The following is a 12,710-nucleotide window of genomic DNA, read 5'->3' as shown; positions in this document are numbered from 1 at the left end:
TAGATGATGGCCAGCGCAACGTTTCTCCTACAATTACAAAATTATCCAAAGGATACAATAAATGATGAAATGATCGATTTACTTCAGCCGTACTTTCGCATGGAAGACTATAATATGGACATGGCAAGGCGGGTTTGCGGAGACGTTGCTGGATTGTTGTCTTGGACCAAAGCTATGTCATTCTTCCACAGTGTTAACAAAGAAGTGCTGCCACTAAAGACAAATCTAACTTTGCAGGAGGCGCGATTAAAGGTAAACAAAGTGTTTGATCAATGCGGATGTCTGCAGAGCCAATTAATTAACCTGTTTTTGTATTTGATTTAATATATAGTTTTAAAGCATTCATGTCTACACCACATTTATGTAGTACATCTCAACATAAGTATTATATACACATGTACATATTCAATTATAACATATCTTAATGAAATTTGGTACAAGTGTGCCTTGGCTAAAAAGTGAGGACAAGTTCGAAGATGGGCGTAATCGGACCACTGCAACGCCTATAGAACGCCAAAATGGTGGTGCTCCCGCCCTCTATTGGGTTTAATGTGCATACCTCCTAAATCATTAAAGTTGTAATAACCTAATTTGCTTAGAGCAAATATTATCAGAACCCCCACTGACGTTATGAATACTGATAAAATCGGATATAACCTCGCCCATTCCACTTGTAACGGTTTTGTTAAAAACTTCCAATAAGTTAACATGATACAAAATTTGATTGCATTCCATTCATGACTTCGTCGAACAATGAAGTTGAACCCTTTCGCTACGTGTTTTAATCTTGTCAACACCTGAAGGTATTTAGCCGGCTTTGATCTTGCAAGTTGCAAGAATATAAATTGTTCGGTTACATCCGAATTTAGCACTTCCTTACTTTTTTTTAAATTTATTTTTTTGAGTTTCCAGATAATATGTATACCCAATACCATTTCTGATGATTATTTTATTAATATTAGTGAACAAAAAATTGTTATTAATGGTCAAACCCAGCGGAACTGAGCGATTTCCATGGAATTGTTTTATTTATTGTCAAAGAATTTGCATTTCCTGAAGATATTTAATATTGCGTTTGCCGTCTCTCTAATTTTTATTGTATACATAGTTAGCTATGGATGACTTGGCTGGCGCTGAAGAGCAGTTAAGAGAGCGTGAAGAAGCACTACAGGCTGTCAAAAATCAGTACGATAAAGCCGTTGGTGAGAAACAAAGACTCACTGATGCTGCCAATGTATGTCTACGAAAAATGACTGCAGCTACAGCATTAATAAATGGGCTTTCAGATGAAAAGCATCGCTGGACAAATCAGAGCAAAGAGTTTAAAATACAGCTTGGAAAGCTGGTCGGTGACGTTTTGCTAGCGACAGGCTTTCTTTCGTATTGCGGTCCATATAATCAGGAGTTTCGTGCAAATTTAATTAGAACATGGATGGGCATTCTAAAACAAAAAAATATTCCATTCACGACGGGTTTGAACATTATTAATATGCTCGTTGATTCATCCACAGTGTCGGAATGGACTTTGCAGGGGCTGCCAAATGATGAGTTGTCGGTACAGAATGCCTTGATTGCTACAAAATCAAGCAGTTATCCACTATTGGTAGATCCCCAGACACAGGGAAAACTTTGGATAAAATCAAAAGAGGGTGAAAACGAATTACAGATTACATCCTTAAATCACAAGTATTTCAGAACACATTTAGAAGACTCATTGTCGCTTGGACGACCACTGTTAATTGAGGACGTCGGCACCGAGCTGGATCCAGTGCTCGACAATGTGTTGGAGAAGAACTTCATCAAGTCGGGTAGTATAGAGAAAGTGTTGGTGGGCGACAAGGAGTGTGATGTAATGCCTGGTTTTATGTTATATATAACTACGAAATTACCAAATCCCGCGTTTAGTCCGGAGATAAGCGCCAAAACATCCATCATTGACTTTACTGTCACAATGCGAGGCCTCGAGGATCAACTTTTAGGAAGAGTGATTCTTATGGAGAAATCAGATTTGGAAGCTGAACGTGTCGCTCTCTTCGAAACCGTTATGACAAATCAACGCAAAATGAAGGAATTAGAGGCAAATTTGTTATACCGTCTTAGTTCTTCTCAAGGATCTCTGGTTGATGACGAAGCCTTAATTGAGGTACTACGAGTTACAAAAACAACTTCCGAAGAAGTTAATCAAAAATTAAAAATTTCCGAAATAACTGAACGAAAGATAATGAAGGCTCGGGAAGAGTTCCGTGCCGTGGCCGCCCGCGGCTCAGTACTTTACTTCTTGATTGTTGAGATGAGTAATGTGAATGTTATGTATCAAAATTCTTTGAAACAATTTTTGGTTATTTTCAATAATTCAATCACCAAATCTACGAAATCAAATGTAACTGAGGAACGTATACTTATTATTTTACGCTATCTGACCTATGAGGTCTACAAGTTTACAAATCGCAGCTTATATGAACGTCATAAGCAGTTGTTCACCTTAATGCTGGCTATTAAAATCGACTACCACAACGGCAATGTGACTCATGAGGAGTTTATGTCGTTTGTTAAAGGTGGTGCTTCGCTTGACCTAAATGCTGTCACGCCGAAACCATTCCGCTGGATCTTGGACATAACATGGTTGAATTTAGTGGAGATAAGCAAGTTGGAAACATTTTCAAATGTTCTGACACTAGTGAGATCAGATTACAGAGAGATCGAAAGACGATTTTCTAACTATGAGCATAATTTTTTCAGATTGAGTTAAACGAAAAGGAATGGCGTGTTTGGTATGAAGCTGAGAAGCCGGAGAATGAGGAAATTCCATGTGGCTATCAGACATCTTTAGATGGCTTTCGAAAATTATTATTGGTGCGTTCTTGGTGTCCGGATCGTACGATTTCACAAGCGAAAAAGTATATAGAGGGTAAGAATATTATTTATATTTGGAGAAATATACACATACATATACAAATTATTTTAATAAAATTTAGCACACTAGGCCTAGTTTAATCCAGTTTAGAAGATAAGATAGTTTATAATGAATTATTAAAAAAAATCATAAATTTTTACACTTGCTTCAAAAAGGTGTTGTTAGATAACATACAAAAATTACTTTACGCAATTACAATTCTCAACGCTACGTTTTTGGTTCTTTATATTTTATAACTTTGTGAGACTATACATATAATAAATATACATAAGTATCAATCAATTTCAAAATTAAATGTCAACCCCTTGGATTCCTATACCGGCAATAACGTTTTAAAAATAGATAATATTATTAACATACATATATGTATATAATGTATAAATAATATTTCCATTGTAATAAATAATTTATTATATAATAATAATTAATGTAGGCACATATATGTGCACCATACCCACACGCAAGGTCGGATATATTAGTATAACTATCAAAAAAATATATTCAATTTTACAGAGTCTTTGGGCCCTGAGTACAGCGAGATGCAGATTTTAGATCTTGAAGTGACTTGGGGAGAATCAGAGCCACGCACGCCGTTCGTTTGTCTGCTGTCTATTGGATCCGATCCTACGACACAAATTGCCGCATTGGCCAAACAAAAAGGCATACGTAAGATAATAACATAGTTATATCACGTTAATTTGACCTTGCACCATCTCACATACCACATGTTACCGTATGCCTGGACAAATATCACTAATGTCTGCATACTTTTGTACAACAACACAATGGTAAAGTTAAATTTCTTCTTGACTGTCTTAGCTTTGAAATCGGTTTCAATGGGGCAGGGACAAGAATTCCACGCACGCAAAATGATAATGGACTCAATGTCCGGCGGTGGCTGGGTGTTATTGCAGAATGTTCATCTCTCGTTGCCTTTCTGCGCGGAAGTCATTGATATGCTCGTAGAGACGGAACACATCGATGAAACGTTCCGAATGTGGGTGACCACAGAACCGCATGCAGATTTTCCAATCGGCTTACTTCAAATGGCCATAAAATTCACCAATGAGCCACCGCAAGGCATACGAGCCAGTTTGAAGCGCAGCTACCAGGTAAGTTACCCACACATTATCACACCTTGTGTTAATGTAATCGAACATGCCTGTGTGTTCGGTATGCTGCAATGTATTGGTGTTGTTCGCGCCACCCGCAGGCTTTCACTCAGGACTTTCTCGATTACACCGCAGCGTCACAATGGCCACCATTGCTATACACTGTAGCCTTTTTGCACACAATCGTTCAAGAACGGAGGAAATTTGGTCCGCTTGGTTGGAATGTGCCATATGAGTTTAATCAGGCAGACTTTGCGGCGAGTGTGCAGTTCGTACAGAATCACTTGGATGAGATGGATCCAAAGAAGGGAGTCTCATGGCAAACGCTTGTCTACATGATTGGAGAGGTTCAATATGGTGGGCGTGTGACTGATGATTTTGATAAGAGACTGCTGACCACTTTTACCGCGGTGTGGTTTTGTGAGGGGCTTTTAAGTAACTCATTCGAATTCTACAAGGGATACAAAGTGCCGAATACGAAGAGTTTGCAGGATTCGTCGATTATATAAACAGCTTGCCTGCTTATGATACGCCAGAGGTGTTTGGCTTGCATTCCAATGCTGACATCACGTATCAAATTAATTCAGCCAAAGGTAAATGCCATTATTCTCTTATTGATAATAGCACACTTCTACAAAATGTCACGAGGATCAATTTGTGGAAGCGGTCAAAGGTGACTTCTGTGTATACACACATACATATGTACATACTTTACTGAAACTACGTATGTACATATGTATATACTACGAGCGCTTTCGTTTATTTAGTGTTAATTGAAATGTGCAGAATTGCTGAGCTAACGGTATAATATTCCAGATGGGTATGTGTAATTAATGAAGAAAAGAGAGAATGTTGACAAAAATTTGTGAGTAAAATCTGCGAAACGTGAGGAAAGTTGTATCATTGCATTGGGTATGGGTGAACATGCATCAAGAATGTGTAATGAATTTAACCTGCTTATACTGATAACTTATAGCTTTTTATGCAAAGGATACATCATTATTGGCCATTTCAATTTCTTATTTTGCCACAATTTGAATTATTCTCCCACGTAAAGGTATTTTGGACACCATACTGAGCGTGCAGCCAAAAGAGGGAGGCGGGGGCGGTGGTGAGACACGCGAGAGCATTGTTTATCAGCTAGCCGACGACATGCTGCGAAAGCTTCCGCCTCAGTATAACGCCTACGAAGTGCGTGAGAACCTACTTCGCATGGGAATTCTTCTACCGATGAACATCTTTCTCAGGTAACTAGACGCCGCAGTGTGAAGCTGTGGAAACTGCTGCTGATCTGCTTTTCCATAATTTATCTTTAATAATGAGCAGCTGTCGATTGCTATAACAAGTGCAACTATGTACATACACACATATGTACATATGTATTTACAAGCTTACTTTTACATATATATTTCTTTTTTTATTCTTTTTAATCAAACCATTGATAGGCAAGAAATTGATCGCATGCAGAAAGTGATTAAGAAAGTATACACATGCTTGTGCGACCTGAAATTGGCAATTGATGGCACAATCGTGATGAGTCCAGCCCTGAAGGAGTCCTTGGATGCCATGTATGATGCACGCATACCGGAATCTTGGATGAAGGTTAAAAATACATACATACTATCTGTCCAAATGCGTACTTGCCATAAGAAATGCATATGTATGTACGTCATTTCTTCATATATACATAAGCTAGTATGTACATGTATGTATGTATAAGAAAAATTAGTTTCATCTACATAATATATGTATGTATGTATGTACATGTAGGTGAGAGCACCTTTCTTTTTATGAAACGTCATAATATGAATTAACAGACGTACGTGCTTGTTGAAGTTGAGGTAGCTTTCGCCTTAGTTGACGTAGTGAGTAGAAGAAATTCTTAGTTTGTTTTGCTTCAGCTTATTAAGAGCACCAACGGGAGAGAAATAGTAGTAAGTCGGTTTGATTTAGCTTTGAGAGATGGAACTTTGATAGGTAAATGCATTTTACACTTCACTAAACTATATTATCGACACTTACATATAACTAAACTTCAAAATTTAAAAATATTATTCTCACAAAAATTACCCAATTTTTGGCTAACTGTATTTGAGATAGCTAAGTAAAAAACTCTTAAATGATTTATTTTTAATAAAATACTTCTATTACATACAGGGTCGCCGCGAGAAAAACCGAGCACGGAGATAAAAAAGTGGGACCCCTTTCCTAGAGGAATATTGCCATCATTAACTATATTTCCACTTACTACTTTAATGTTTTAGAAAAATAAGTCAAATACGACGTTCTATGCTCTCATCGCATCTGTATTCAATTTGTTTTCTTGTTGATGTTGGCTGCACCGAGTTTATTTTGTACGATTTTGAAAATCAGTAAGGTTTAAATCAAATCATACATAGACTTTCGGGCAGAATATTTTTTTTAGATTATACCGTTATATATGAATATAGGGATAGCAAGACTAGACAGTTAATAAGGAGACATAAGCATCTCATATAAACATTTAATTATCGATATAATTAATGAAAAACGCTTTTTATACCCTGAAGAGGGTATAATAAGTTTGTCACGAAGTTTGTAACACCCAGAAGGAAGCGTCGGAGACCTTATAAAGTATATATATAAATGATCAGTATGTTGAGATGAGTCGACTTAGCCATGCCCGTCTGTCTGTCTGTCCGTCTGTATATACATATACGAACTAGTCGCTCAGTTTTTAAGATATCCGATATCGGACCACTATAACATATAGCTACCATATAAACTGAATGATCGGAATAAAGTTCGTGTATGGAAAACTTTCACATTTGACAATGTATCTTCACGAAATTTGGTATAGATTTTCTAAGGCAACAATGTAATCTTCGAAGAAATTGTTCAGATCGAAATTGAAATTTCAAATCTTTTGAGTATCCTGATTAAGTTTTTCCTCCAATCTAAAATTGTTGTTTGGAGTAAGCCAAGATTCAAAATTTGCACCGTAATCGTGGCCTGAGCTTCATTAGAGAGTTATTAGATACATATCAATGGAATACTTTCTTGCAAAATGTTTTACAGCTGCGATAAATTCATTTTCTTTCATGTCATGAAATTGCCATTGAAATGAGAACGATTTCTTTTGGATTCAATTTCTTCTTTACTGCAATTTTCATCCACTTCTTCATGTAGTTCGTTCCCGAGCTTTTTTTGGCTGATGGTAAAACGATCACAACACACTCTAAATTCTTTACAATAACTTTGCATATATTGGTAGTCGAAAAAGTCTTTTCGTATTTTGTCAGTAGATGTCGTTGCAGTCGTGTATCTCCAGTGCTACCAATCACATTGTTTCATACCATATAGTGTTGGAAAGGTAAATTTTTATGCTTCATTTAACCTCTTTAAAATTAAATTCGGGGAAGTTGAAAAATGGTTACAGCTGTTCACAAATGAGTGAAAATAATGAAGAAATTCGCTATATTTTGAAATTTTTGTATAAAAAAGGGAAGAATGCCACACAAGCCACCAATGAAATTCATTAAAATCCTGTTTTTGCATTCGCATTAAGATTGTCAAAAAGGCTCAAAAACTATATGTGCACAGTTTCAAATCCATTACACTAAAGTATATTGAAATTACATAACAATGTTCTTGCCCCCGACATTTTTTTGTTTTACCGACCAGTGTAATTAATATTATATATTTGATAATATTATGCAAGTATATTTAATTTATTGGATTGAAAGGATTAATTTTTTTATATCCGTTTCACAGATATCTTGGGAATCGACAACTCTAGGCTTCTGGTACACGGAGCTGTTGGAACGAAATGCGCAATTTCGCACTTGGATATCAACAGATAGACCGAAAGTGAGTGTTAAAAAATATTATCTACATCATGAAAAATGATTATAATTTAAAAATTTTAACGGTCAAATTCGTCATTAAATTGATTTAGTATAGAGTTCATTGTGATCTGACTTCCTTTTCCGAAAAATTTTAATTAAAGTATTTCTGCTTATTAAATATATGTACATAGACCACGTATACTATATATAATATTTGTATATTCCTATATAAAATATTTCCATTATGGCTTTCATCTTCTTTAATTTGGTAACTGTTGCTGCCACCAATGGATGCCCTTTATGCTATCCGACTGAATACACACGAATTCAATTTGTGAATTGACGAAATGTGAATATATTACGAAAGGTATTTTGGATGACGGGCTTCTTTAATCCCCAAGGATTTTTAACAGCTATGCGGCAGGTAAGTTTATATTTGTTTTTCAACCGTCAAATGCATATATACTATATACAAGTATATATATATATATATATATGTATGTACAAGTATATTTGTATTAATTGGACTGATGTTTGTGAAAGTGTGTGTGACTGCCATTTCACTTAACTTTAAGTACGTAGTAAGTGAAAAAAATCGTTGCATGTTAGGTTGTCCAGTGAACAGTGTCCAATTAGAAACCCCTAAAATTGCTATAGAATGAACCTTGATAGAAGAAAATACATACAATGTTCGTACATAGGTCTCTTACTCTGGTTCCAGTGTTAGAAAGTAAGAGGTAAATGGAGTACCGACTCGTTCCCAGACTTTCGAAGCTGCAGTGAGGGTGTCCGTACTTACAGCGATTCCGCTGTGTCCGGTTTAATTGAAATTTGGCAAAATAATATTTACGAATATTTAAGATAATTTCGTATTGTGTGTTATTAAACTTGTAGCTCAATGATTATTTGTGTCTCTGTTTTATAATTCGGGCAAACAAAGGGAATGTTTTCTTATTGTTATTGTCACTTTTTTATGCTTATTTCTCAACAACTTTTAATATTAAAACTTTTTCAGTCTAACGAGAAATGAACAGGTGCCAAGAGAAGGCAAATATTAAGAGAACGATTCTAATACAGTTCATGACACGCATAATAAAGATGTTGCGTATTTTTCACATTATTACTTCCTAGCACCGTCAGCAGCAGAAACGGAAATTACTATTTGGTAGTTAAACGAAAATGAATAGGATAAATGTTTTTGTGCTCTTAACAAACTAAGTTTGATTAGAGGGACTATAAGACTTATTCATTTTATTATTCCTTGAGAGCGAAGAAAAAATCGGAACTACTTGTATATTAGTTGTTCCGTAATTTTCCAGTATCTTATGAGAGTGATTTGTTTTTTTAAGAGAACTGCATTTTGGGTCTATAATGATAAAGAACTCAAGGCCAAGTTTATATTCTAGGCGAGTATATATAAAAAGATATTATCCCTAGTAACAGAAAAGCAGTTAAAACTATCGTAAGTAATCATAGAAATGCTAAAAATAATCGTTATATACAGAATCCATACCTTTCCCAACTTTTGCTCACAAATTCTCTTAGCCACGATTAATTAAATTAATGAATATAACTACTCATTAGGTATTCGTTTACATAAGTAAGTACATATGTATTTAGAAAAGGCTTAGGATAGCTCACATGAATAATGTGACTGTGTGAATTTCTGTGCCTGAGGGCGCGCTTTGATCCCCTTGAATGTTGGCACTTATAACTGTTTATTATTTGCAAGAAAATCTAATTTAATTATGCTACTATTTCACTTGAGTTACAATAACTATCCAATTCACCTCCCTACTGTCACCCTTTGCATCGCATATAATCGTACGTGGCCCTCCGTCCAAACTATTTTTTGGTTTTAATACATTCAAATGGAAACAAATGCAAAACAAACCTCGGTTGGGATTTGCGTGGGATTTTAGGAAGTGACACGCGCACACAAAGGCTGGGCACTGGACTCGGTTGTACTGCAAAATCAAATAACACGCTATAATAAGGAAGACATCTCCGAATACCCCACCGAGGGTGTCTACGTGCATGGGCTATTTCTAGAAGGTGAGTATTGCCAGTTGGCAGTTGGCGTGACCTGCGGCATTCCATTTGAATACCTACATATGACCTTTCAACTCTCATAGTAACCCATTGTAATTTCTAATGTTTTCATCATGGCGGTTTATTTCTTTATTTATCTTTAGCACTCGTTATTTACTATGAAGTTTTCTATTTGCTTTATTTTATGATTATGCCTTATACATAGCTGTAGCACTATTAATACATACGAACAAATATTTGCGCAAACCTTTAGCGTTCAATGCTTTTCAAAATGTTATTTAGTCTAGATTTTTTAACACTTGTAGCTCCTTTCCTTAGTCATAGCCAGAAATTCTGATTGGTGCCGGAATTTCGGGATATTTAGAATGCTTTAAAATGTTAGTCATGCAAGATCTCAATGTTATGAAGTATCAGTTTCTCAGTTTCAAACAAGTATGGACCCTATTTTGCGGTTAAGGTTACAATTTTTTTATATATTCACAGAAAGTCTTTCAATATTTGTAAATATGTACATACATACATATATACTAATAGTGCCCGAACTCGAACGAGTATTTGCCACAAAATACTTGTCCGTAAAATTCTTATTGTATATGTATGTATGTTGTACGTCGTCTGCCCATAAGAGAGTTAAAGTGGCGCATTTCACTTTGGAAATGAGCTTTCACGCATGCCAATAGCACATATTAAAGTAGTATAAGGATTTGAGCATGTTAGCACATTAACGTCAAAGCATATTCAACTTCTGGTTGCTTTTATCCCCACTTTCGCATTTTTTACATCTTAAATCCATTTTCACTTAATTTTTTCTCTCACTGGTCACCTCGTTTGCAAGTTAAAACACACATACGTTTGGGAATGTGTATGTATATGTGTATATATAAATAGTAGAATGTACATATGTATGTAGGAGGGTCGAGGCTAACCATCGACGAGACAGAAAATATTTAAAAAAACTCTGGAATAATAATCATTAAATAAATTTACAGCAGTTCCGATATACTTGTTTGTTGTTTGCACGAGTACAGTTATGTACCTTAATATGAAATCTATACTATTTTGAATATTATTATACTATATATGTATCTGCTTTCCAACCACAAAATGATCACCCAAGTATGAGTGTGCTATATTTTTCATTATCCCTCTTAGATTTCCATTTACAATCTCCCAGCACAAATGCGTACATGCATTGATGCACGCGGTTTCACACATTCTTTTGCAGAAACTACCCTTAAAAGTCTTTAAATTTCCATATACATACATATATACACACTACCTGTTAGGTGCTTCGCTGGATCGACGCAGTGGCAAGTTGGTTGAGTCCAAGATGAAAGTACTCTATGAACAAATGCCGGTAATCTACATATATGCTATTAACACAACAGCTGGGAAGGACCCTAAGCTTTATGAGTGCCCGATTTATCGAAAACCACAACGAACCGATGCCAAATATGTTGGCTCAATTGACTTTGAGACGGATTTCAACCCGAAGCATTGGACGTTGCGTGGCGTTGCTTTGCTCTGTGACATTAAATAATCGAAATGCTTCGGACATTTCACGTTAGCTTTTGGGTTGTTCGCGCCGGCAGTAAGGAATGTATTTGTATCATGATTGTTACGTTGGCAGTCACGTGCTTCCTGCTTTTAGTTTAAGTTTATGTGCTATTTGAGCGTAAATATAGTAGATGCTACGTATGATAATGGTGAGGTCTTTATAATGGACTTTGTATGCAATGCCCAACTTTGTAAATCGAATTGTAACGAAATGGTACATACATACGTATAAGTAGAAGTTGTCTATGTATAAAATAAAATAGTTTGGGAACGAGAAAATTTTTTAAGCTTATTAAATTAATCATTGGTTAGCATTTCCTTCCTCAAACGCGAAAAAATTGAAGTTTCGAAAGCTAAAATAGAAAGAAATTCGTGGGTATGGCGTACATATGTTACTGCTGAAAAAATCCTCATGATTCGACGCTTCAAATGATTTGAAATGTTGTGATTGAAATTAATTTCCTCAGTTCAAAAATCATATTATTATAAAAAAAGGTTTGAACTTACTGTTCACTTCATTAGTCATTTATTTTAATTTAAAATACAGATTACATTTTATTTTTTCAATACTTTTCAATGCATGTATATCTGTATATGTAAGTAGGTAAGTAAGTATGTATTTATATGTGTATATATAATAAATAATTACAATTCACTTTATTTGCATTGTGGAGAACTGGAATATTTACAAGAGCTGGATCCGAAGTCACGCCAATTGAATTGACCTTACTTTTGTTTTTCTAAAATGTATCAACATTAAGATAAATACATTTATATTTAACATAAAATTAAAAATTGTTGCGATACTATTAGCAATAAAATATTTGTTGTCATTATTTAGCTTGAAAATACTTGTATGTATGCATACAACTCTGTAGGTAGCATATATTTCTAACAGTAAATAATTCTTCCTATTAAATTTACACATTTCTCATTAGTTTCTTATATACATTTGTATGGATATTTAAAGTAGCTACTTTTCTGAAATTCATTATATTCGAACCAATCATATAACGCCATGGTATTTGTACTTTGAGATTTTAGATATAATAAAGTCAACCAGATTATTTTTTTTTTATAATATGAATTAAGTTTTTTATTGAATGAAATCTGTTTGCTTATATTCAATAAAATGAAGCATACAATCTTACTTTGTAAAATATATTTTTAAACTATACCTTAAAGTTAAGAGCTGCCTTGGTCTAAATTCAATGTGTATTTCGTTTTTTTTTTTGTATAGGATTTAAT

The 12,710-nt window shown here is 34.9% G+C and overlaps 1 protein-coding gene across 1 annotated transcript in view; it reads left to right on the top strand.

The window, feature by feature from the left end:
- Positions 1 to 11,741, top strand: part of LOC126751624 (dynein axonemal heavy chain 5) — a 34,721-nt gene extending 22,980 nt beyond the window's left edge. Inside the window, 13 exon segments of the mRNA XM_050462027.1 lie at positions 4 to 252; positions 1,109 to 2,677; positions 2,740 to 2,908; positions 3,428 to 3,580; positions 3,734 to 4,026; positions 4,128 to 4,512; positions 4,515 to 4,619; positions 5,084 to 5,273; positions 5,472 to 5,628; positions 7,780 to 7,875; positions 8,221 to 8,277; positions 9,776 to 9,908; positions 11,192 to 11,741. Of these exon segments, the coding sequence (XP_050317984.1) occupies positions 4 to 252; positions 1,109 to 2,677; positions 2,740 to 2,908; positions 3,428 to 3,580; positions 3,734 to 4,026; positions 4,128 to 4,512; positions 4,515 to 4,619; positions 5,084 to 5,273; positions 5,472 to 5,628; positions 7,780 to 7,875; positions 8,221 to 8,277; positions 9,776 to 9,908; positions 11,192 to 11,445 (3,810 nt within the window). The 3' untranslated portion in view covers positions 11,446 to 11,741.
- The last annotated feature ends 969 nt before the right edge of the window (positions 11,742 to 12,710 follow it).

This window comes from Bactrocera neohumeralis, chromosome 2, assembly GCF_024586455.1.
Source record: "Bactrocera neohumeralis isolate Rockhampton chromosome 2, APGP_CSIRO_Bneo_wtdbg2-racon-allhic-juicebox.fasta_v2, whole genome shotgun sequence".
NCBI lineage: Eukaryota > Metazoa > Arthropoda > Insecta > Diptera > Tephritidae > Bactrocera > Bactrocera neohumeralis.
This window is presented reverse-complemented; position numbering and strand designations above follow the sequence as displayed.